Source organism: Giraffa tippelskirchi, chromosome 6, assembly GCF_054371585.1.
Source record: "Giraffa tippelskirchi isolate mGirTip1 chromosome 6, T2T-mGirTip1v1.2.pri, whole genome shotgun sequence".
Lineage (NCBI taxonomy): Eukaryota > Metazoa > Chordata > Mammalia > Artiodactyla > Giraffidae > Giraffa > Giraffa tippelskirchi.
This window is the reverse complement of record NC_137280.1, coordinates 33,176,850-33,202,811: the sequence shown is the minus strand read 5'-3', so window position 1 is coordinate 33,202,811 and position 25,962 is coordinate 33,176,850. Positions and strand designations below refer to the sequence as shown.

The 25,962-nt window shown below is 41.4% G+C and overlaps 1 protein-coding gene across 14 annotated transcripts in view; it reads left to right on the top strand.

The window, feature by feature from the left end:
- The window catches only part of SAMD12 (sterile alpha motif domain containing 12), a 442,508-nt gene that overhangs the window by 33,984 nt on the left and 382,562 nt on the right, over positions 1–25,962 (top strand). For all 14 annotated transcript variants that reach the window (XR_014058046.1, XR_014058047.1, XM_081505307.1 and 11 more), the window contains one exon: positions 13,803–13,981. Coding sequence is in view for 12 of the 14 variants with exons in the window: in XM_081505307.1 (XP_081361433.1) it covers positions 13,803–13,981 (179 nt within the window). In the remaining 2 variants the exon portion in view is untranslated. The remainder of the gene's footprint in view (positions 1–13,802; positions 13,982–25,962) is intronic.

The window sequence follows — 25,962 nt, the reverse complement described above, 5'->3', positions numbered from 1 at the left end:
AGTTTTTAAAATGCTGATTCTCAATCTTTAAATTACAATCTGTCTATTTCCTCCACTGGTATAGCTCTTCTTTGATTGTTTAGGTAATGTGATTTTTGACTTAAGTGTACTTGTACACATATACCAATGCATGCATACATGCACCTATAGATAGCATACATACATCTGTGAAGATCAGGTGAAGTGAGGGATGGGACTTGTTAAACTTGAGTGTTCCTCCAGCCTGAGTGTTACTATGAATAGAGAAAATGAGCAAACAGAATTGTCTGCCAAGATGATCTGGCTCCACCCCCTTGGAGGAGGAGAACACCCACATTCATCAAGTCAAACCACAACCTATCAGGCCTTTTTCATGTTTCTGTGATTTGACAGAAAACTGATGTTTCTTCCTGAAATATTCTTTTTTCTCTTCACTGTGGGATGACCCTTGCAAGAGAATTTTAAAGCTACTTTTCTTCTCTGAAGCCTCTATCTGACCTTCTGTCCTCTTCTCCCCTTCCTAACCACACCAACCAGTCACCCCTCTCTTTTTAGTGGAGTTGTGTGTATTTGTGGTCCTGGTCTTTGCTTTAGAAAAAATTAGTAACATTGAGTCATATTGCCCATAAGAAACTAATATACTGTTATATGCAAATTATATCTCAATTTTTTTTAAAATAAATAAGTAATTAAAGCCTTAAAAAAAAAAAAGATATTAACAAGAATGAAGGAAGTAATGATTGCAGCGGTTACCGTCTGTGGGGCATTTAGTAAGATACCAAGCATTGACTAAACACTTCAAATACATTTTCATCTAACCCTTCTAAAGCATTGTAAAAAAGCTATGATTGTTCCAATTTTATAGATAAGACAACCTTAACTTAAAGTGAAGTAAGTTGTCCAAAGCCTACCACCTAGTCAGTGGTAGGGCCGAGTTTATTTGACTCCAAAGCTCATGGTTTTACTGACTAAGGGTTAATTAAGATGTAGAGAGAAAAAGAAAAACCTCTTATTCCCCATAGTATCATGGTGTGGTGGGAACAGCATTGTATGTCATGTGAAAGAGTTCTTGTTTTCATTTTTACCTTTGCCATTTTCATGGTGGCCTTAAGTGGGTCAAGTCTTTCTCTCCTAATTTCTAATTCCCTCCTTCTTCTAAAAAATAACTTAGTGATAGCAAATGCAGCATCCTCCATATGTTAATTCTGCATTAATATACTTCCTCCTCCCTTCTCAAAATACCAGATTGTACTATGTAAAGACTTTTTAAACATTCAGACACTTTCAGTTCATTAGTTTGGTTTGACAGACAGCTGTCAGCTCACCTTTAGAGCATATGTTTCAAGGTGCAGCAATTTGCTTTTATCTTTATGTCCTCATTCCTCAACTCTCACCAAGGTTGTTTATATATTTGAAAAACTGTCATTTTTTTCCTTCTGGCTTTGCTTCATCTTTTTTTTAAATTTCACTTTAGTTTCCCCTTTTCACTTAGGGCTCCTACTTTCAAGTCTGTAATGTGTTTGTCCTTTAAAGTTACATGATACCATTTTGCTTGTTTAACAGTTGCTAAAATTGTTAATGCCAAATATTCCTCTGTTTTGATGGACGACAGAAGGATGTAAATAGAGTGTGGATGCTCACTGACTATGTGCTAAGTGTCAGGTGTCCCATCTGTGCTGTCTCATGTTGTCAATACAGTAACAATGTGTGGCTGAGTAATAAGGTCATATTAGTATTTCCATTTCATGGAAAAGAAGTGATATAACTTGTCCATGATGAAATATATATAGTAAGTAAGTGTAGACCTTGTGTTTGCATCAACACATAGCTGGATAGAGGGGAGGGTTGTGAATAAAAACACAGGATTCAGAAACATTTGTAGGTACTTCACTGGCAGTCCAGTGGTTAAGACTGCTTTTCAGTGCAGGGAATGTGAGTTCAGTGGGCAGCTAAGATCCCACATGCTTTGTGGCCAAAAAAACACATCATAAAACAGAAGTGATATTGTGACAAATTCAATAAAGACTTAAAAAAAAAAAAAATAGTCCACATAAAAAAAATCTTTAAAAAAAAATAAAAAAGGCAAAACAAACCCCAAAACATTTGTAAATACTTAAAGTGCATCTAGTGTTTGTATTTTGTTACGTTTTAAAGATTACTTTATATTCAATATGCTGCTGTCATTCAGTTGCTCAGTCGAGTCCAACTCTTTGCAGCCTCATGGACTGCAGCACACCAGGCTTCCCTGTCCTTCACCATCTCCTGAAGTTTCCTCAAATCCATGTCCATTGAGTCGTTGATGCCATCCAATCATCTCGTCCTCTGTCACCCCCTTCTCCTCCTGCCCTCAATCTTTCCCAGCATCAGGGTCTTTTCTAATGAGTTGGCTCTTTGCATCAGGTGGCCAAAGTATTAGAGCTTCAGCTTCAGCATCAGTCCTTCCAATGAATATCCAATAGAAAGCAAATATTTTAAGTGTTCAGTTCACTGAGTTGTGATACTTGCATCGTGTTGTGTAACTGAAGCAAGATGTAGAACACTTGCGCTGCCAAGGAAGTTCCCTTGACCCTTTCCAATGAAATCTTCCTTTTTCTCCTCCACTCAGCCCTTGAACGTGTCCAATGAGCTTTTTATTTTGAATATTATTCAGTTGTGACATTTTCATTTTTCTTCTTTGTCTTTTTTTTTTTTTTGAGATTTTCTTGGCTGAAGCTTTCTGGGTTGTGTGTGTGTGAGAGAGAGAGGTTTAATTACTCACTGAAGAATTTTTAACATGGCCCACTTTTAAATTTTTGTCAAATAATTCTGAGATCTGTCATCTTGGTTTTGACATCTATGGATTGATCATTCCTCATTCAGTTTGAGATCCTCCTGCTTCTTGCTTGTGTGTGATTTTTTTGTTTAATCAGAACTTGGACGTTTTCATTTTATGTTATGAGACGCTGAAGGGAAGTGTTGGTTGCTCAGTTGTACCTGATTCTTTGTGACCCCGTGGACTATATAGCCTACCAGGCTCCTCTGTCCATGGAATTCTCCAGGCAAGAATACTGGAGCGGGTAGCCATTCCCTTCTCCAGGGGCTCTTCCCAACCCAGGGATCGGACTTGGATCTCCTGCACGGCAGCAGATTCTTTACCATCTGAGCCACCAGGGAAGCCCATGAGACTGAATCTTACTTACTTAAACCTTCTGTTTTAACTGCTTTTCTTCAACACCACTGGCCAAGTAGAGTTAGAAATTCAGGTTCCTCACTCTGCCTAAGTTATAGCTGGGAGATGGGGCCTCTTTGCTGTTTATCACTGATGATAAACAGCGTGATGAAAGTCCAGGCTCACTACCAGGCTTGCTCTGACATCACCCCAGAAAGGAGGGACTGCCTCCTTATTGAGGGTGGAAGTGCAACCTTTACACATCTCAGATGACATTACAGGGGTGTGGAGGTAACCTTATTACCAACTGACAGAGATGAAGGTCTGGGCTCCTTACTTGGCCTTCTATTACCATTGGAGATTTTGGAGTACCTTATTATAGCCCAGGGGAGGGTGGACGTTGGGCTCCTCCTTTGCTGATATGAGTGATTGAGTTACATTTTTACTGAGATGTTAGAGTAGAGCAATTACTACCTAGAAGTTTTCATCTTGCTAGGCTGCCCTTGTCACGGTCCTTTGTCTACAGAGCACAGGCTCTTATTATCTTATTTTTTGTTGGTGCCCTTTGGCAGCTCCAGGTTTCAGCTTCTTCAGCTCCAAGCCTGGAGTATATGAGGCAAAGAGAGAGCCTAGGAAACTCACCTTCATGTCTTTCCTTGAGTTCCAAGGTCCCTAGATCGTCTACCTCCTCTTTCACCTTTCAAAGTCAGTCTTACATTTGCTTTGTATATAATGCTCAGGGTTTTTGTTTTTCCTTAGTAGAGAAAATTGAGAAAAGTGTGTCTATTCTCTTTTCTCAGAAGCATCCAAGAGGCACTACTTTAAAAAAATTGGAGAAAAAAAATCATAGTAGATTACATGTAGTAAAGAAAAATAGTGTTTTATGAAAACTTGGTTCACTTCATGTGCATAGATACAGATGTCTGGTCACTGGTTCGTGGCATGAAATCTGCTGCTTATAGTATCATGGATGAAAATGTTTTAGTCACCATTGTAGGCCACCTGTTTCCTTATCAGTCTGATACCTGAGTCCTCTAAAGCTTCACAGAACTTCTGAGTTTGTCTGCCTTTGTATTCTCCTCATGAAATGAGAGTTAATGTCTATGTCCGCTGGAGGTTGTCCAAAGCCTTACCCCACTCTCCTGATGGTGAAATGTGTAAGTTAAGCATTATCTGAATTTCTGCCGTGTTTAGTCCAGATATCGTTTAGTCCAGATATCATGGGTAGGAAAGGTGAATACTTGCTGTGGTTGCCACACTTAAGTAGTCTTGGGGAGATGAGAGTCTCTTCATCTGTTTTACAAAGAGGACTTCGTTTCTGCAGACACATGGGTCAAAGTGAGTGTTCTTCACTTGGCTCAGAGGAGACGACGTCCTGACACAGCTGCATATGGCCTGAACACCTGGCTGGGACCGACACTCACCCGGGTTCAGCTGTGGCAGCCGCAAGGTAGTTGTCAAGGCTACCATCTACCATAGGGCAGACTTCTGAGGCCAATAGTGTGTTTTGGGCATCCAGCTGTTCACAGTCCTTGCTGTTTTTCCCTCCTCCTCATCAGCAGAGTGCCTTCTTCCTCTCCAGCCTCCTCTTGTTCAGAGGAAGGGATTCATCTGTTACTGGTCCCTCCCAGGCTGGGTAGGAATGGACATGTCCTCTTCTAATGCCTACGAGTTACGCATTTGGAAGTTTGTGTTTTACTTTGTTCTTTTTCATAGTGAGCAAACGATTTCAGACTGTATGTAAAACATGTTAAGTTTTGGCATATGTTTGCAGAACCACATTGAGCTGACCAGGGAGAGGTTTGGAAATCCTGTTCTGTCTCCTCATATGATAAATGTGATAAATGTGTCTCCTAAAATGATAAAATCGAACGTAATTTAGTTTATCTAAATTGTCTTGGAGTAGGGGAGTGCAGAATAAGTCAGAGGTGAGTTCCCCAAAGATCCATGAGTTTTTGGCATTTTTTGATGATAAAGTGAAAGACCCCAGGGTCTCCAGGACATGGTTCTACTCTACCCTAGAACAGGGCTCACTCAGCAGACTTATTTTTGTAAAGGGCCAACTGGCAGATGTTTCAGTCTTTGCAGGCCATATGATCTCTGGTGACTTCCTTGTGGCTCAGTCAGTAAAAAAATCTACCTGCAATACAGGAGACCTGGGCTCAATTCCTGGGTCACGAAGATCCCCTGGAGAAGGGAATGACAGCCCACTCCAGTATGCTTGCCTGGAAAATCCCAGAGACAGAGGAACCTGGCAGGCTACAGTCCATGAGGTTGCAAAGAGTCAGACAACTGAGCGACTAAGCATGCATGCATGGTCTTTGTCACCACTACTCACTTATGCCATTGTAGCACAAAAGTGGTCATAGGTAATATATAATTAAGGATGACTGTGTTTCAGTAAAACTTTATGAACACTGACATTTGAATTCCATATATTCTTTTCAGGTCACAATATACTCCTTTAGGTCCCCCCCCCCAACCATTAAAAATGTAAAAATTATTCTTGGATCACAAGGCGTATGAAAACAGATGGCAGGCTGAATTTGGCCCATGGGCTGAAATTTGCTGACCCCTGCCCTAGGAGATGTCCACTGGACAGGTTCCTTTGCCCAAATAGCCACTGTGCTCTGTATCCACTAGCTTAACCCAAGCTTATGTTCCTGATACATTTCTGGTACATCGATATATTCTCATGTTAAAAACGTTAGTGACCTGACACCCATGAACACATTCATTCATGCAGAAGTTCTTATGAATATTGTGGATGCCAGAGTCCCACATTTGAGTAACAGTTTTGCCCTCAGGTCTCCACAGTGGAAGACCTGGATTGATCTTCATAACAACATGAACAGTGTATTCTTAATGTATACCTTCCTTGCTAAGGTATTATTATACTTATGCAGCTTTCCAAGTCAATGTGAGTTATGCAACCCAAACTGGAATATTTTGTGTGTTGTTTTTTTTTTTTTTTTTCTCCTGAAGGAATAGCTAAGTATCCATATGTGACTAGTTGAAATGGAATCATGTGTCAGTTTGAAATGGATCATCTGAACAGAGGATACTTGACTCAAAGTGACTTAACAAGAAGGGATTATTTCTCTGTCAGAGCACCAAGTCTGGAGGGAGGCAATTATGAACATAGTTGAGTAGCCCTATGGTGGCAGAGCCAATGTGGCCACTAGCCTCTTGACTCTCACTCATGTTTGGAGCCCTGTTGTCACAGAAGCTCTGTAGCAGCTCTAGATAACACATCAGCATTCAAGACAGAGGGCAGGGAAAGAAGGATGGTATCCACATTTGTTCTCTTTTGTCAGTTCCAGGACTGTCTCTTTACCCATCAAATGCCTGCTTAGGTCCTATAGGTAGGATTCTGTCAGCAGCCACTTGTAGCTGCAAGGGAGGCTGAGAAATTGAGTTTGGACTTTAAGCCATGTTGTGGGAGGTGGCCAAGGAGGAGAGCACTGGGAATGTTGAGCCAACTGGAAGTGTCTGCTACAGAGAGTGAGCAGCCCTTTGTGATGCCTGGGTGACTTCTAGAGAGTAGAGTTCTGCTGAATTTGAATCCAAAATATAGTGCAGAAGGTACTTCCCTTAATTAAACAGGTGCTTAGAGAGTGTCTGGTATTTGTATATTATATATGAGAGGTATGAAACAAGGGCCATGTCCTCCAAGAACTTTATCTCTAGCTAATAGCAAGAAATAGACATGAAATTGTAAACAGTCTATCTCAATTTTAATAGCTAATGCTGAGGATTGGAGTATATTAATATTTGTGTCATAAGATCATGTGTTCATTTAGCAGGTGCTAAACATGTTCATTTATGAGGTGCCAAACATGTCAACTGTTTAGTTTGCAGGTATGCAGATGAATAATGCAGTTTCTGTTCTGCAGAAAGCAGTCAAGTGAAACAGCAGTTTTAGGAGCTCTAGGGTTCTGTGATTTACCATAGCTTGAATTATCCAATTATTTTGGAAGAACTTTTATTTGCTCTTTTTTGTTTTTGTTTTTAAAGTTTTGTTTTTTTTTAACGAGATTATAGTTGCTTTACAATGTTCTGCTATACAATGAAGTGAATCAGCTATAGGTATACCTATATCCCCTCCCTCTTGGACCTCTCACCCCCACCCCCCCCATCCCACCCATCTAGATCATCACAGAGCACCGAGCTGAGCTCCATGTGGTATATAGCAGTTTCCCACTAGCTAGCTGTTTTACACATGGTAGTGTATATATGTCAATCCCAATCTTCCTTTGAAAAATAAAGATGTAAGCTACTCAACAGAAGGGAATGACAGTCAGTAGGACTGGATCAGTATCTTTTCCATCATACCTCTACTTATTCTGAAAGCATTGATTTAGAGTAACTGTACAATGATTGAAATAGTGGCTGGGCACTAGGTTTGTAAAACTCAATAAGAAGTCCCTTGCTTCATGGGGCTTCTAGTTATAGGGTAAGCAGACGTGTTAATAAACACTTGGAATGCATGGTGTGTACTCACACAAGATCTAATAAGAAAAAGCTGCATTGTCAACATTGCTTAGAAAGATATTAATGGAAGCAAAATCAATTAAGGCTTCACAGGGAAAACAAGAAAGAGCATTTACTATTTCCATGAAAATAAGGAAAGGGAAGAGTATATTATGGGAAAAGATCAATTCTGGCAAAGCAGAGAAGCATAAGACATCTTGAGAGCTCCAAGCAGCATCTACAAGTTGGTATAAACGTAGGTGCAGAAGCCAGAGCAGCACCATTGACAGTGTTTGCACAGCATCTCTCTTCTCAGTGATGTTGGAAATAAAGGACCATTCAACTTGAATGAGTTGTAAGGAGACAAGAAGGAGTGTGGCGTGGGTGGGGATTAAAAGGACTAGGCAGTGTGTGACTCCTTGGCAAATAGATCCACTTGTTCTTACAAATGAGTGTTGTGAGGCCAGCACATCCCTCGGCTCCTCTTGAATCATCTTGAGATGAAATGAAGCCTGGCATTTAGGCAGAGTTTGTTACTGTGACCCAAGTCCCATCGGAATGGGATCCCTCAGAGGTCAGGATCGGGATGGCCCAGGCTCACTTCCAGCGAGTAAAGCATGTCTTCTGCTGGTCAGGCTGGGGTCCTTTCTGGAGACCATGCCCTTTCCAGGAACATTTGAAAGAAATTGGATACCATTGAGCTGTCGTGTCCATTTTTTTAAAAAAAAAAGAAACATACCTGAAAATTACAATGAGATGATTGAAAGAAGACAAAATATTTTTGGAACGTTCTGCTTTGGGAGGCAGTAGGGAGGTGAAAGTAGAGGGAGTGCATTTTGATTTTAAAATTTTATTGTAGAATATAACAGAATTGGTCACCGTAACCATTTTTGAGTGTGTGAGTCGGTGGCATTAGATATGTTTATATTGTGCAACCATCACCACTGTCTATCTCCAGAACTTTCTCATCAACCCAAACTGAAATTTCATACTAACCAATAAATCCCATTCCCGTCTCTTCCAGCCTCTGGTAACCACTGTTTCACTTTGTCTCTCTGAATGAAATAGAATCACACAGTACTTGTCCTTTTGTGACTGGCTTCTTTCACTTCACATAATGTCTTCAAGGTTCACTCCTGTTGTAGCATGTATCAGAATTTCATTCCTTTTTAAGACTGAATAATATTCTGTGGCACGTATATATCACATTATGTTTGTCCATTCATCCATCAATGGTCATCTGGGTTCTTTCCACCTTTTGGCTATTATGAATAATGCTGTTATGAACACGGAGAGACAAATACCTGTTCAAATCCCTACTTTGGTTGGGATTGCTGGTTCAAATCTTATTTCGTATTTTAATTTTTTTTTTTTGAAGAATCATACAGTGTTCCACACAAACTGTCCCATTTTACATTACCACCAGCAACGCACAAAGGTTTCCATTTCTGAGGGAGTGGATTTTTGCATGTGAGAAAGAGATGATGCCTTCAAATTGGCATCTCAAAACAATGCTAAAACATGGGTATTTGCATGAAGAATTTTCTCTAGCTCTTTTAAGATTTTTTCTTTTTTTGAGTGTGGACCATTTTTAAAGTCTTTATTGAATTTGTTACAATATTGCTTCTGTTTTATGTTTTGGGTTTTTGGCCTCAAGGCATGTGGGATTTTATCTCCCCCATCAGGGATTCAAACCCACAGCCCCTGCATTGGAAGGCAAAACTTTAACCACTGGACTGCCAGAGAAGTTCCTTCTCTAGCTTTTTTAAAGAGCAACATCTGTAAAGATCTGGTCTTCAACTCATTTTAAGAGCTCACTGTTAGCAACTTTAAAATTAAAGCCGCAGTGGCAGCACTTCTGGTAAAGACTACAAGCAGCCTGCAGTATCAATACAATAACTAAAATCCACAAGCCACAAGACTGTGAGATTAAGGAGATCCGGGAAACAGTAGGGTCTCAAAGCTGACCTGTGAGCTACTGAGCCCATTACACTGAGTAAATAACTTTAGTGAAAACAAGAAAGGGTCGTAATGAGGACAGAAAAGAGAAAGCAAATGGGGGCACCTTTTACATGATGAACAAAGAGATGGAGATCACGGCATACAAGAGGCCATTTGAAAGTGGCTTGATTTGTAAATATTAGGGACATGAAATTTCAGGGAAAAGAAAACAAAGCCTGTCAGGAACAGTTTTAAATAAATATACCCAAGCACAGAAACATAAATCGACTACTGGATTTGTAAGTGAGGAGGGAACAGTTATGAAGGATTAAAACTGTGTATGAAGAAGGCAACATGTGTAGAAAGTCAAAATGCCATATCCCACCTCATGTCTATAGAGATCTTACATTCTGTACACTCAGTATTTACTAGCAGAGAAGAGAGGCATTTTGATGTAACGCGTGTTTGTGTAAAGATAGAAGATGGCTGGTTCATTCAGCAGCTGAACAGATGTTTCTCTGGTGCCTGTTATGTGCCAGATTCTGGACTGGGCAGTGAAGATGGAGCTGGCAGTTGTCAGCAATGAGACAGATCAATTAGACAGACATCCCAGACAGGGAGGAGATGAAGCCCAGGATGCCAGAGCTCATAGAAGACTTTGTGAAGACGTTGGAACAGACACGTGGGCTGAGTAGGAGTTCACGCCCCAAAGAAGGAAGTAGAATTTGGGTGGAGTGGAACCTCTTTCTAGGAGGAGGGACCAACAGGAGCAAGAACGAGGGAAGTGTGACAGTCTGAGTGGGGAGGTGATGGCAGAGGAGCTCCCAGCAGCTCAGTGATATTCCTCAGGGTGTGAATTTCAAGGCAGAAAACAGCTGGGAATCATGCTGGAGTATGAACAAAGATACATTTTTTTTTTCTTTTCTTTTCTCATTAATGTGTAAATCCCCCATCTCCCTACACAAGTTCACCTCTTTTTAGTAATCACAGCTTTAGTATATTTAATTGAAAATTCATTGTAAGTAGGCTGACCTTTGGAGATAGGGAAGCTGATTGTTATTAACAGTAATTAGCCTCATGTTCTCATAGGTTTTGTTCTTCTTAGTCCACTGCCTGAATTGGGTATTGTGCTTGGTTCTTCAGCATCCATTCCGCCCCTGCTTGTTGAGTAACAGCGCTGTGGTTTGGGGCTTGACCTTAGCTGGTTTAAGGGTAATTGTACCTCCACTACCAGAGATTTAGTTCACTATTGGGTGTGTGTGATTCATTCTGGACCAATGAGAAAACATCCAAGTTTGGACGAGGATTGAGGGACGAAAACTATGGTCAACCAAGCTGTCTCTATTGCTAGATGTGAATTAGAAGCTTGTAGCTGTAGTGCCATGTGGGGACCCAGGCTTAAGGTGATGTTATGGATGGTAGAATCGAGAAGTGAAAAAAGAGTCCTTGATGGCCCTATTGAACTGGGAAATCAGCTAACCCAGAACTTTTCCCATTACTGGGCTTCCTCTCCTGAAAGTTAATGATTTTCTTCACTGCTTAATCTATTTTGGGTTTGTTCATCTGAAACTTGAAATCGTCTGCAACCTAAATGATACATGATCTTTGTGACCTTCAGCAGACACTGTATGACTTTTTATGACTAGAACCCTTTGAGCCTCATTTCCCTTGTCTGTGAAATGAATATAATTATGTATCAGGATTTTTCATGAAGATTATTTGAAATCCATCACAAAACCCGAGGGAAGAGGCACGAACTAATACATGAGTGCCTATGATGTACCGTGAAATAGGCTGGTCCTTGTTTTAGGAAACTTAAAAGACTATAAAGAATTTCAGATAATTTTTTATATAAAATGGTATAAATAGGGTTTTCCTGGTGGCTCAGTGGTAAAGAAGCCACCTGCCCATGCAGGAGACACAGGTTCAATCCCTGATCCTGGAAGTTCCCACATGCCGCAGAGCAACTAAGCCCGTGAGCCACAGCTATTGAGCCTGTGCTCTACAGCCCGGGAGCCGCAACTACTGAACATGTGTGCCCTAACTACTGAAGCCTGCATGCCCTAGAGCCTGTGCTCCGCAACAAGAGAAGTCAGTGCAATGAGAAGCCCATGCACCGCAACTAGAGAGTAGCCCCCGCTCACCACAACTAGAGAAAAGCCTGTGCAGCAACGAAGACCCAGTACAGCCAAAGAAATAAAATTATAAAGTGGTATAAATAAGGTCACATGCATATGGACCATTGTACAATGAGTTTCTTAAGATTCGTACAATGTTTGTTGAATACTTGTCGTTCCAGGCATATGATCTAATGTGGGGGGGGGGAATGAGGGAGGGGATTAAGGAAAGGCATGTCTGAAGAGTTGGTATTTAAGCCAAAACCTGACTGATGAGTAGCAGTTAGTTGAAGAATGGGGAAGAACAGTTCAGACAAAGAAACATTATATGCAAAGTCCAGAAGGCATGGAGTGTTCAAGGAAGAGACAAGGAAGTGGATGGTACAGGTGGAGTGGACAAGGGATACTGTAGTGGGAGAGGAAATTGGAGAGGTAGAATGAAACAGATAATGTCACAGCCTTGTTGCCCATTTTAAAGATTTTTGAATGCTCTGGGTGTACAATGAAGCCATTAGAAAGTTTGTGGGTTTTTTTTTTTAAACTTTTTTATATACACAAAAGTAGAAGGAGCAGTGAAATAAATCCCCATGAATCTATTAGTTAGCTTCAAGAATTATCAATGCATGGCCAGTATCTTCTCTCTCATTCTCTTGACCCCTCTACATTTTTTTGTACAGTAGATCTGTGGTTATTTTAAATAAAGCAGTGTGTACATGTCAACCCCAAGTTTCCTAACTATCCCTCCCCACCCAGATAACCATAAGTTTGTTCTCTAGGCCAGTGAGTCTCTGTTTTGTAGCAGAAGAGTCTTGTGAACTGACCTATACATTTTTTAATGAGATTGTGGGTATCCAGGGAGGAGGATCAGTTGGGGAAGTCAGTCTAGGTGAGACAGGTGGGTAGCGTGGACCAGAGTGATGGCAGTGGAGATGGAGTGAGGTAGGTGGACGGGAGCAACATTTTGAGTGCAGCACTTACTGGCCATGGTAAAAGATGAAAGTGATGTACTGACTTACAGGGAGAGTGGTATCAAGGAGGACTCTCTAGCTTCTCTGTAGTGACTGGAGAAGGTAAAAATTTGGGGGTAGAAAAATCAAGGTTCAGTGTGAACGTGTTAAATGTGAGATCTCTGATATACTGATATTGGGATGTTGAGTAACAGTCTTACTTATATCTGAAGCTTGTAAGAGAGGCCTCTCTGGGCTGTTTGGGACAGGGGCATTGCTGGTTCAGTGGTAGAATTCTCACCTCCCACGTGGGAGACCCGGGTTCAATTCCCAGCCCATGCATAATGTTCACCTTCATTTTATATGTAAAAGAGATGACCAGTGCAAGTTTGATGCATGAAGCAGGGCACTCAAAGCTGGTGCTCTGGGACAACCCAGAGGGATACGGTGGGGAGGGAGGTGGGAGGGGGCTACAGGATGAGGGGGACGCATGTATATCTGTTGCCAATTCATGTTGATGTATGGCAAAACCATCACAATATTGTAAAGTAGTTATCCTCCAATTAGAATAAACTAAAAAGCAAGTACACACCTGTCAGAAAAAAAAGAGGTCTCTCTGGGCTGGATGTAAAATTTGAGAGTCATGGGCAAATTGATTATATCAGAAATGATGGGAAGGGATGGGACTTGTTAAGAGAGATGGGAGAGCTAGGAACAAAATACCTGCTTGACTTCTTACTATTTGCTCAGTAAATATTTGTTGAATATTCAGTGGATGCTCAAAGAATAGGGAAGATTCAGAAGCTGGAAGGAAGGAATGAGCAGTGTTCCAGATGGAAGCATGGATAGAAACTAAACTGCAGAGGTTGAAATAACTGCGTGTGTGGGAGGCAGTGCCTAAGTTGCCTGATTTGGTATTATCATCTGTAATGTGGGGATTAGTCACTTGCTCAAGATCGAACTTCTTGAAACTGATGCTTCCTGCATTTGTGCTACAGTCTTTCCGACTTCCAAGCTCAGGATTTGCCACCATATCATGGTCCCTCTTCCCCAGATTATTTCCTATAGTTATGATTCCACCCCTCAACTTGGAAATGTCTTGTTTCTTCCCATGTAGACCAAATGAAGCATTGTCTTTCATGGACATCTCCTTTATAGGATCTGTTTTCTGAGTTAGATTTCTTTCCTCTTTCCTAGCTCTCCACTGCGGTTTGAATCCACGGGGTATTGATCACCCTGCCCATGGTGAAGGTATTAAGCTACAGATTGAAGGTGACGGTGTTGAGTCTCAATCCATTAAAAATAAAACTTTCCAGAAGGTGCTTGACCAAAAAGGAACCCCCAAGCGACTGCAGACAGAAGCTGAGACAACTAAGGTAAGTGATACTCCAATAAGTTAAAGAGATTCTGAAGCTACAGCTTCTATATTTTGTGGTCCAGCCCCAGGGAAGAACTGATGGTGCTTTCATTAATTATTGTTGGTGATTCAAAAAACACTGCTCCTCGATTGCAGGTAATAAGAAATGAAAATAGTGACTTCATCCCCTTTAGAGTGAAATCAGAACACATTTTTGGTCAGTTTTAGAGCATGAGGCTCTGAGGATGGTATAGGATGAGCTATAGGGATGAGTGTCTGGACTTAACAGTTTGTTTACCAGGCTCAATTGATCATTTGATAATATTGGACAAGTGATGTGACTGTCCAAGCCTCGGATTCTTCACCTATAGAATGGGTACCAGAAACACTATCATGTCCATCAGGTTGAACAGATGAAATAATACTGTGTATGTACAAGTATTTTGTAAAAGGCTCAGTTGGCTGCATGAGTATGAGGGGCTTTTGCTGACCATCACAGTAACAAGTGATACTTTATGAAAAATATACATATATTCTAGGTACTGTTGGAAGGACTTTTGACATATACTGGCTTATTAGGTCCCTGTAACAAGTCTGTCAGGTAGACAATAGTAAACAGGACCCTGGTTAAAGGTATAATTGCTCTCTTTTGTTGCAGTATTCTTCAGTCTTTCAGTCTTTAATATAGGTGTAGGTATAAGACACACCTTGGTAAACTGGGAGTTTAAAGGATAGATGATTATTTAGTAAGAGCAACCTCTTTCAAAGGTTTTCCATCACAGAACTGGCACTGTATGTATTTTTGTCCGAAACCAGTGAAGATGCTTTTGTTGGGGGTGTATGTTAGTTTGCCCCTTGAAAATTGAGAGAACTCATCTTCCTATGGTATTTCCTTTGAAGAGATTTCCTTTCAAATGTTTGTTGAGGGGATGAATATATGCATGCCTTGGAAAGCAGATATTGCAGTCCCCCAAGAAAAACTTCAAGTAGAAAAGTCGCCCGGCTGTCATACACTAACCCCCACCCACTCCCGAAAAAAAAAGAAAAAAGCCTTCCAAGATCTAATGTGAATTTTTCCACCTTGTCTATACTTTTGGGTAATTACCATGGCTACTTCTCTTCTTTAGTACGGATAATTAAAAACTGATGACAAAAGAGTGTCTGTGTATCTGTGTTGTAGGGAGTGGGGAACAATTAGCAAGGGAGATATTGCAGATATTTTGCACATTTTAGCTGTGAGAAATTACCCCTCATAGAAAATTGGTTGGTTATTGTTATGTGAGAGGAGCTGGGAATAAGTAAGCCCTATTTTGACATCTAAATCTGGTCAGCCAGTGGTTCCATCTTGAAAGAGTGAGAAAAAAATGTCTTAAAGGTCTTCTTTAACTAGGAAGATAAATGGTTTATTTGAGTAGGATCTTTTCAGAGATGCATAAAACATTAAACATTACAGTGAAGGAAAACAAATTAATTGACAATTGCCTGATTTTAATTCAACTTAATTTAATTCAACTTTTCCAGATTCTTTTATTTGAAAAACAGATTTGATGATGTAAGAAGTTGTATTCAAACCTGATAGGATTTGATAACTTCTGAATTATTTGGAATGCGTGATGTGGTAGTAAACTCAGTTTTCATTTCAGTACCTTTCTGCCTCTAGTTCACTTGACATTTGCTTTGCTGAAAACCTACTTCACTGAGAATGCAGTCATCTATAACAAAGTTGGAAACCAGATTCGTCTGAGTTTTTCCAGGTTGTCTAACAGTGAAACTCCCAGAGTGAGTTGAAAGGGAATTCTGAATGTCTTCACATTGACATGTTTTGGAATGAACAGACTAGGAGCTCTTGTTACAAAGTATTTATTTTTTCATGGAGGACTTGATGACAGTGGTGGTTGCTGGGGAACAGGGGCAAAAATAAAAATAAGAAGGATTACTGCAGACCTGCAGTGTCACATACCCCAGAGATTCTGTACCACCAACAATGTGAACATGTTCTGTGCATGGACAGACACACTGAGATGTGCCTTTCTGTTGCACTCCAGGGGTTATTGGAGTTGTGAGTCATCCTTTTTCCTTAGGTAAATAACTGAATCTCTGATAACTTGACCTACTCTAAACTTACCTTAAAAAACCTCTAGCTACAAATGCATCATGTAAAGCCACTCAGAAATGCAAATGAGTGCAGATTTTCTGGAGGACAGTCTGATAGAGTTATCAAAATTTTCAATATGTGTAAGTTTTGTGTAATGCCTTCTCTAGGAACTTGTCCTAAGGAAATAATCACCCAAATGTGCAAAGATGGCTGCAGGAGAATATTCACTCTAGCGATGTCTATAACATGAAAATAATGTTCATTCATAAAACTTTGGCCAAAGAGATTGTGTGTTCATGGAACTGTACAGAATTCTCTCTTTATAAGGGTGATGGACACATATATGTATTTATCTTAATTTGTTTGGACTGCTATAAAACACCTTAAACTGGGTGGCTTATAATATTATTCAGCCATATAAAGGAATGAAGTGGAATCATTTGTAGAGATGTGGAGGGACCTAAAGACTGTCATACAGAGTAAAGTCAGTCAGAAAGAGGAAAACAATTATTGTATACTAACACATATATGTGGAATCTAGAAAAATGCTGTAGAGGCCTTATATGCAAGGTAGAAATAGAGACAGACATAGAGAATAAATGGATAGCCCCTAAGAGGGGAAGACCAGGGGATGAATTGGGAGATTGGGATCGACATATATGCACTATTGATACCATGTATAAAGTAGATAACTAATGAGAACCTACTGCATAGCACAGGGAACTCTACTCAGTGCTCTGTGGTGACCTAAATGGGAAAGAAATCTAAAGAAGAGGGGATATATGTGTACATATAACTGATTAACTTTGCTGTACAGCAGAAACTAACACAGCATTATAAAGCAATTATGAAAGGAAGGTTTTAGTCACTCAATCGTGTCCAACTCTTTGCAACCCCAGGGACTGTAGCCCACCAGGCTCCTCTGTCCATGAATTCTCCAAGCAAGAATCCTGGAGTGGGTAGCCATTCCCTTCTCCAAGGGATCTTCCTGACCCAGGGATTGAATCCATGTCTCCCACAATGCAGGCAGATTCTTTACCATCTGAGCCACCAGAGACCATACTCCAATAAAAATTAAAGAAACTGGGTGGTTTATAAACAATAGAAATTTGTTTCTCATAGTTCTGAAGGCTGGGAAGTTCAAGGTCAAGGTACCACCAGATGGAGTGTCTGATAAGAGCCTTGTTACCCAGGTCATAGACATCCATCATCTCACTGTGTCCTCACCCAGTGGAAAGGGACCAAGGATCTCACTGGAATCTCTCTCATGGGGGAACTGATCCCATTCATGAGGGTTCCATCCTCCCAGAGACGACTCCTCCTAATACTATCACATTGGGGGTTAGGTTGTGAATTCTAGGGGAACACAGATTTTCAATCTATAGCAGTGTTTATGCATGAAAATGAGTGTGCTGCTATTACAGCAGGGAGGGAGGGAGAAGGGCAGTTTACTGCACAGTGTGTAACATGTTCCCATTTTCCTATAAATACCTTTTCCCTGTAAGAAGGCATCACCGTGTCTCGAAAGACTTCATTCAGAAACTGTTTTTAATTTATTTATTTATAAATGGTTTTTAATTTGTCTTAATTTTTTTTATTTATATTTTTAATTAATTTATTTTTATTTATAATTGCTTCGTAGTATTGTATTGGTTTCTGCCATACATCAACATGACTCAGCTATAGGTATGCATATGTCCCCTTCCTCTTGAACCTCCCACCTCCTACCCCATCCCATCTCTCTAGGTTTTCACAGAGCACTGGGTTTGAGCTCCCTGTGTCATGTATCAAATTCCCACTGACTATTTTACTATGGTAATATATATGTTTCTGTGCTATTCTCTCAATTTGTCCCACCCTCTACTTCCCCTCGGAGAAGGCAATGGCACCCCGCACCAGTACTCTTGCCTGGAAGACCCCATGGATGGAGGAGCCTGGTGGGCTGCAGTCCATGGGGTCGCTAGGAGTTGGAGACGACTGAGCGACTTCACTTTCACTTTTCACTTTCATGCATTGGAGAAGGAAATGGCAACCCACTACAGTGTTCTTGCCTGGAGAATCCCAGGGACGGGGGAGCCTGTTGGGCTGCCGTCTGTGGGGTCACGCAGAGTCAGACACGACTGAAGCAACTTAGCAGCAGCAGCAGCTACTTCCCCTACTGGGTCCACAAGTCTGTTCTCTGTGTTTGAATCTCCATTGCTGCCCTGCAAATAGGTTCATCAGTACCATTTTTCTAGATTCCATATGTATGTGTTAATACACGATATTTGTTTTTCTCTTTTTAACTTACTTCACTCTGTATAATAGGCTCTAGGTTTATCCACCTCATTAGAACTGACTCAAATGAGTTCCTTTTTATGGCTGATAGTTAAGTCATGTATGATTCTTTGAGACCCCATGGACTACAGCACACCAGGAAAGTATGCTCAAACTGACGTCCATTGAGTTGATGATTCCATCCAACCATCTCATCCTCTGTTGTCCCCTTTTTCTCCGGCCCTCAGTCGTTCCTAGGATCAGGGTCTTTTCCAGTGAGTCAGCTCTTAGTATCAGGTGGCCAAAGTGTTGAAGCTTCACCTTTAGCATCAGTCTATCCAATGAATATTCAGGGTCGATTTCCTTTAAGATTGATTGGTTTGATCTCCTTGCTGTCCATGGGACTTTCAAGAGTCTTCTCCAACACCACAGTTCAAAACATCAATTCTTCAGTGCTGAGCCTTCTTTATGGTCCAGCTGTCACGTCCGTACATGACTGCTGGAAAAATCATAGCTTTGATTATACAGACCTTTGTTGGCAAAGTAATGTCTCTGTGTTTTAATATGCTGTCTAGATTTGTCATAGCTTTTCTTCCAAGGAGCAAACGTCTTTTAATTTAGTGGCTGCAGTCACCATCTGCAGTGATTTTGAATCTCAAGGAAATGAAGTCTGTCACTGTTTCCATTGTTTCCCCATCTATTTGCTATATGCTGATGGGACCAGATGCCATATTAGTTTTTTGAGGGTAGAGTTTTAAGCCAACTTTTTCACTCTCCTCTTTTACCTTCATCAAGAGGCTCTTTAGTTCTTCTTCACTTTCTGCCATTAGGGTGGTGTCATCTGCATATCTGAGGTTATTACTATTTCTTCCGGCAGTCTTGATTCCAGCTTTTGGTTCATCCAGCCTGGCATTTCACATGATGTACTCTGCATTTAAGTTAAATAAACAGGGTGACAATATACAGCTTTGGCATACCCCTTTCCCAATTTTGAACCAGTTCCTTGTTCCATGTCTGGTTCTAACGGTTGCTTCTTGACCTGATTACAGATTTCTCAGGAGGCAGTTTACATATAGAGCTGAGATTATAGGGAAAATTTTCTTTTTCTGCACTTTTTGGAGTTTCTTTTTAATATATGTACTCTTTTAAGCATAAAGGAAATCAATCCTGAATATTCATTGAAAGGACTGATGCTGAAACTGAAACTCCAATACTTTGGCAACCTGATGTGAAGAACTAACTCATTGGAAAAGACCCTGATGCTAGGAAAGATTGAAGATGGGAGAAGGGGATGACAGAGGATGAGATGGTTGGATGGCATCACCGACTCGATGGACATGAATTTGAGTAAACCCTGGGAGTTGATGATGGACAGGGAAGCCTGGTGTGCTGCAGTTCATGGGGTCGCAAAGAGTCGGACACGACTGAGCAACTGAACTGAACTCTTTCAAGCATATTTATTTAAAGCTCTTTTCAGTTTGCCCATTAACTTAAGCAGCTCAGCTGTGACTCTTCCTATTTGTTGAGTTGGTGTTCTGCCTTTGAGGGTGTTGTCTTTCCTCCCGTGGGTCCGAATTCTCGCTGAGTGATTTGCCAAGGAGGAGCGTTGTCTTGGGAAATATGCTGTGTGTTGAGGTGCTTTTGTAGTCCGTGTGCTGTTGAAGCAAGCACTGATGAGTTGCTTTTTGTTTCCTGAACTATTTGGGAGGAGCACCTTTGACCAGGTGTTTAATTACGTCTCAATCTTATGTTGTCTTTGCTACTGATTCTGCAAATCAAGTCCCCCCAGATGTACTCTCTCATCTGCAGCTTCACACAGGAGCCTGGTTCCAGCTCCCTGTCATGCCTGTGGGCTCTGCCATTCCGGCTCTGGCTAGCTGGGGCTTTGAAACCAATCCCTATTCCAGATCTCCAGCAGGTGTCTTGAGCTTCATCATTCCTCATTGCTGTGGTCTCTTGGCACCTAAATATATCTCTTCCTTGATTTCAAGTATGGCAATATGCAAATTTTAAAATATATTTTCTAGTATCTTTATATTTCTAGAGTCTGAGAGGGGATTGTATAGCATAAGTGTAATCTACCATCCTGACTGTGAAATTCATATTGCTTTTATAATTAAAATATCTCTTTCTCTACACATCCTTGGAAAAAGCATCTTTCTATTTATTTATCTTAAATGTGATTTAGGGACTCTTGCCCTCAATGATTCAAAAGACTAGAGCTGTAATTCTACAAAGAGGGTTTTCCATGTCATCGGCTGTCTTCAGCTCTCTTAAATGAAAGAGAAATGAAATAGAAATCAATAGAGAACCAAGCTCACTTTTAAGCCTTATTACTGGGTAGCATAGGGTCTAGTCGGGAAAAACAAAAACAGATACATTTGATGTGTGAATTTGCAGAAGGTATTTACCAATGGGAGTCCTAAATGCCAGTGAGGACTTGGGAATCCAGAGAGTATACGTGCCTTAGGGATCAGTGTCTTGGCTAGCAGAGACATAGAACATCACAGAAAGTTCTGTTCGACAGGCTGCTCTGATCTGTGGAAGCCATTGAAGTTTTCTGGTTATAAGAGTGAGTAAGATGAACAGATGGGATTGTGTGAACATTTTCTCTGACCCTTGTCCTTGGTCCTGGGGGGACATGTGCTTCAATCATGAGAAAAAATGTGGAAAGGGGAGTCTGTTTTGAAGGTTATATCCCTCAGTTGTCTGATGGTTGGAATTTGCATTTCCATAGCAAATCAGGATCTGGACTAAGATCAGCCCATCGGTAGACAGCATCCTGGCTATTCCCCATCTTGAAATTCTGGACTGTGTCCTCACAAGTGGCCTAAATACAGCATTGGGAAATCGAAACTCTTGACTTCTAGACTTGATCTTCTAGGTGCTTACGAAGAAACTCGCCCTGTGTTTTCATGCCTATAAAGTAAGGGTTTCATAAAGTTTATCTTTATTTTTTCATACCAGCAATGCTGATTCACCAGAACATGTAAAGCAGTGAATCAGAATAATGATCGAGAGGCTTGATGGCTTTCTATGTGTCTCTTGTTTAGATGTGATTGACCCCTATGTTTTTATTTATAAACTTTCCATCTTGCAACCGAGAAAACTAAGAATGACTTGCCAAAACTTAGCTTCTGGCTAAAAAGTGGAGGAACATGAAATTGAAATCTAAGTATAATGACTCTAAAACCAGGATTTTTTTCATCTCTTTAACATTAAATGTACAAATGATTGATTTATTTGGAAAGAAAAGAGAATATGTTATACCGAGGATCAAGCCAACGAGACAAAGGAAGAGGTTAAAACACTGCATGTATTCTTTCTTTCTTGGGGAGAAACACAGTAGATCCTGATTGCAATATTATATAAGGGAGAAGCAGTGCCAGCATCCAAAACAGTGAATAATTGCCCGCATTTGGCTCTGGGATGCATTATGTGAATCTTTGGCAGTAGATAGCCTTTTCTCATTAGGCTAATATTAGATTTAGTTTGTATTTCTTTGGCACAGAGTTAAAGGAGCTGGCCTGGGGTTTGGTTCTGGAGGCGGGAGGAGGAGAAAGCCCGGTGCTTGGGATAAGCCACAGGTGGATAAATAAGAGCTGACTAGAGGGCAGCTGGTGGATGTTTGTAAGAGTGGGAAAGGAAGCATAATCTGGGACTGAAACAGAAAGCTCCGAGAATTCTGACTTGGGTTAAAGATGAAGGGAGGATTGTACTTAACCTTGATCAAATCACATTGCTCAGCTGCCTCTGAGAAGGCCTATAGCAATTTGGGGATAGAATGATCTAATTCTTGGCTATCTGTATTTCTTGGCTCAGGGAGTAAGAATGTCTCCAAAAGAGGCTGCCAACCCAATATACTGTCACCAGTGATAGGAAAGGACATGATGCATGGGAAACATAATGACCACATACTTAGTTAAGAATTGTCAGGGGTCAGAACAAGAGAGATAAGCCAAAATGACTTCATGCTATGTGAGTTCCAGGCCCCTCCTGCACATGCACTGAACACTTGGAAAGATCTCAGGAGAAACTGCAGTCAACCCGTATTTGAAAAGGTAAGCATTTGTAACTGAAGTGTTGAGCTCTGAAAAATGTGACAATGGAGCATGCATTGGAGCCACAGTTTCATGGAGTAATCAACCAAGAAGGCACCTTAGGGAGCATCCTACTAACTAATTTATTGCATAGGCGGTGATGAGATGACATGCCTTCTCAACATCTTGAGGCTAGTAGTGGCATAGCCTAGTCTAAAACATCGTAATTCTGACACATGGCCAGAGCTTGCCACTCCGTTGTGCTGACCAGTCTGTACAAAACAATAGGTGCTTGCAGCCACTTGGTTAGTATTCCTTTTCTTGTGTACCTAGACTGTAGTGCACGCCTTTTGAGGATAGAATGGAAAGTTGTCCTCAGGGGAAGTGGAGCCCCTATCAGTGGGTGGATCAGAGCCCAGTCACAGTTCCATTGACAACTTGACACAGCAAAGATAGGCTTCTGGAAGAAAGGGTGAGTCCTAGGGGTGGCTTGTCTGGGAGCACTCTGCCCAAATGCTTTTCTTTTCCAGTCTGAAATGCTGGGGATCGATATGTAAACTTTTCAACCATGACAGCAGTTACAGAGTCATGCCCATCAGAACTGATTGAGAGATTTCAGAATTGCATGCATTAAAGGCACTAAATTTCATAAAAAGGCAAGTGTGTAATTTGTACCTAAGAAAAAGACAGACATAGGAGGCACACGTGACAGCAGTGATCTGCTTCTGTGGTTGTGTTGAAAAGACTCCGAGTCCTTGATGGGTGACATTGGAAAAGCCTAGAGGCATCTGAGAGCCCTGGTCAATTCAGCCAAGTGAAGAACTCAAGAATAAGATAAAACAGAAGTTGGGAGAAGCTGAAGGCCAAGCAAAATGAAGAGCAGAAGGTGGTAGAAGAAAACAGGTTGGACCTTTGTCTGTACCTATAGCTTGAGGGCTGATGCTTGTTCCAAGTGAGGGACATTGTAGTTCACTAGATGCACAGCATCTCTGAACATATACATACACTTTTTCCCCTTTGACCCTCTCTCTCCCTGCACACACAGACAGATGCTAAGACATTTTTATAAAATGTGTATTGTTGCATAAGATTTTCAAGTATATTTTGTTTTTTCCTGGTATCCTACATCATAGTTGCTTTTGACCTATGAATACTCGGACTCAGGTGACCATGCGATTTGCAAACTTTGACTATAAAAAGCCAGATAGTAACTGGTTCTTCATGGTGGATGTTGCAGTCCCCATGTGACTTTGTGGAAGTGGATGTATTTCATTGCGATGCCTACAGGGGGACCGGTGGTGTAGGTCCACGTCTGTGTGTCTTCCCTGCTCCATGATGTCTCAGTTGCACCTCAGCCAATGGGAGGCACTGGACAGGTCGGCTGTAGACACTGTGCACCCAGGATTCTGGACAAATAAATGTTGGCAGAGGGTGTGTGGGGAAAGGACACTTGAAGTCATCTTATAAGAACATCCTGCCTTCTCTTCTCTCCTCTCTATAAATATACAAATGGCTAACACTTATGTTCTGTTTGTGTATAACTTGCCAAAAGTTAGTAGTTGTAACAGGAAAAAGCGTGGCAATAAGTAGTACATCATTTTAAACTGCCCTATTATCTCTCATAGGGCTTCCCAGGTGGTGCTAGTGGTAAAGAACCCACCTGCCAATGCAGGAGACATAAAAGATGTAGGTTCAGTCCTTGGGTAGGGAAGATACCCTGGAGGAGGGCATGGCACTCCAGTAGTCTTGCCTGGAGATTCCCATGGACAGAGGAGCCTGGCGGGCTACAGTCCATAGGGTTGCAAAGAGTCAGACACGACTGAAGAGACTTAGCAGGCAGCCAGATATCACTCATACACTGAGAAAGAGAATGATTTTGTAATAATGATTGAGTTGAAAAAATAGTATGTTGCATTATGTAGGAAAAAAATGTGAATTGTAGAGGCAGTTCTGCTGTTCAAAGATGGATTATCCATCAACACATCATGTTCATTCTCCCCCTACTCCTTATTCTGAAATCGACTCATGTTCCCACATCTGCTGCTATCACCCAGACCCACCTCACTATCTCTTGACTGTCTTCCACTTCACTCCTGCCCTTCTGTGATACTCTTCCCTCACAGCGATCTTGAATTAAAGGATACCAAGTACCTTCTTAGCATCCTTTTCACTTAAAGTAAGAATCCAGACTCATTCCTACAGTGAGAATCCAAGACATTCAGGCTTTGCTAGGCCTCCCCAGTTCAGTTCAGTTGCTCAGTCGTGTCCGACTCCTTGTGACCCCATGAACCGCGGCACGCCAGGCCTCCCTGTCCATCGCCAACTCCCAAGTCCACCCAAACCCATGTCCATTGAGTCGGTGATGCCATCCAACCATCTCATCCTCTGTCGTCCCCTTCTTCTCCTGCCCTCAGTCCTTCCCAGCATCAGGGTCTTTTCCAATGAGTCAGCTCTTCACATCAGGTGGCCAAAGTATTGGAGTTTCAGCTTCAACATCAGTCCTTCCAATGAACACCCAGGACTGATCTCCTTTAGGATGGACTGGTTGGATCTCCTTGCAGTCCAAGGGACTCTCAAGAGTCTTCTCTGACACCCACAGTTCAAAAGCATCAGTTCTTCTGCGCTCAGCTTTCTTTATAGTCCAGCTCTCACATCCACACATGACCACTGGAAAAACCATAGCCTTGACTAGACGGACCTTTGTTTGCAAAGTAATGTCTCTGCTTTTCAGTATGCTGCCTAGGTTGGTCATAACTTTCCTACCAAGGAGTAAGTGTCTTTTAATTTCATAGCTGCAATCACCATCTGCAGTGATTTTGGAGCCCAGAAAAATAAAGTCTGACACTGTTTCCCTATCTATTTCCCATGAAGTGATGGGACCGGATGCCATGATCTTAGTTTTCTGAATGTTGAGCTTTAAGCCAACTTTTTCATTATCCCCTTTCATCTTCATCAAGAGGCTCTTTAGTTCTTCTTCACTTTCTGCCATAAGGGTGGTGTCATGTGCATTGCTGAGGTTATTGATATTTCTCCCGGAAATCTTGATTCCAGCTTGTGCTTCCTCTAGCCCAGCGTTTCTCATGATGTACTCTGCATATAAGTTAAATAAGCAGGGTGACAATATACAGCCTTGACGTAGTCCTTTTCCTATTTGGAACCAGTCTGTTGTTCCATGTCCAGTTCTAACTGTTGCTTCCTGACCTGCATACAGGTTTCTCAAGAGGCAGGTCAGGTGGTCTGGTATTCCCATCTCTTTCAGAATTTTCCACAGTTTGTTGTGATTCACACAGTCAAAGACTTTGGGATAGTCAATAATGGCTTCCCCAATCTCACCTCATATCCGACTTTCCTCTGGTCATCTGAGCTCCAGACATACTTGTCTTTCTGTTTCTGGAATATGCCAAAGTCATGCTCTCTCTTGAGCGCATTGATACCTGCCATCCTGTCTGCCAATATTTGCCTCCTTTATCATTGCACCTTGGTTCCCTGTCACATAGGTCCCAGCTCAAGTGTTTCTCTGCAGAGAGGCCTGACCACTTCAGTCACGCTTTGTGATACCATGGTGTGTCCTTTATGGAGCTTTTTCCTGTGTGAAATCATCCTGTTTAA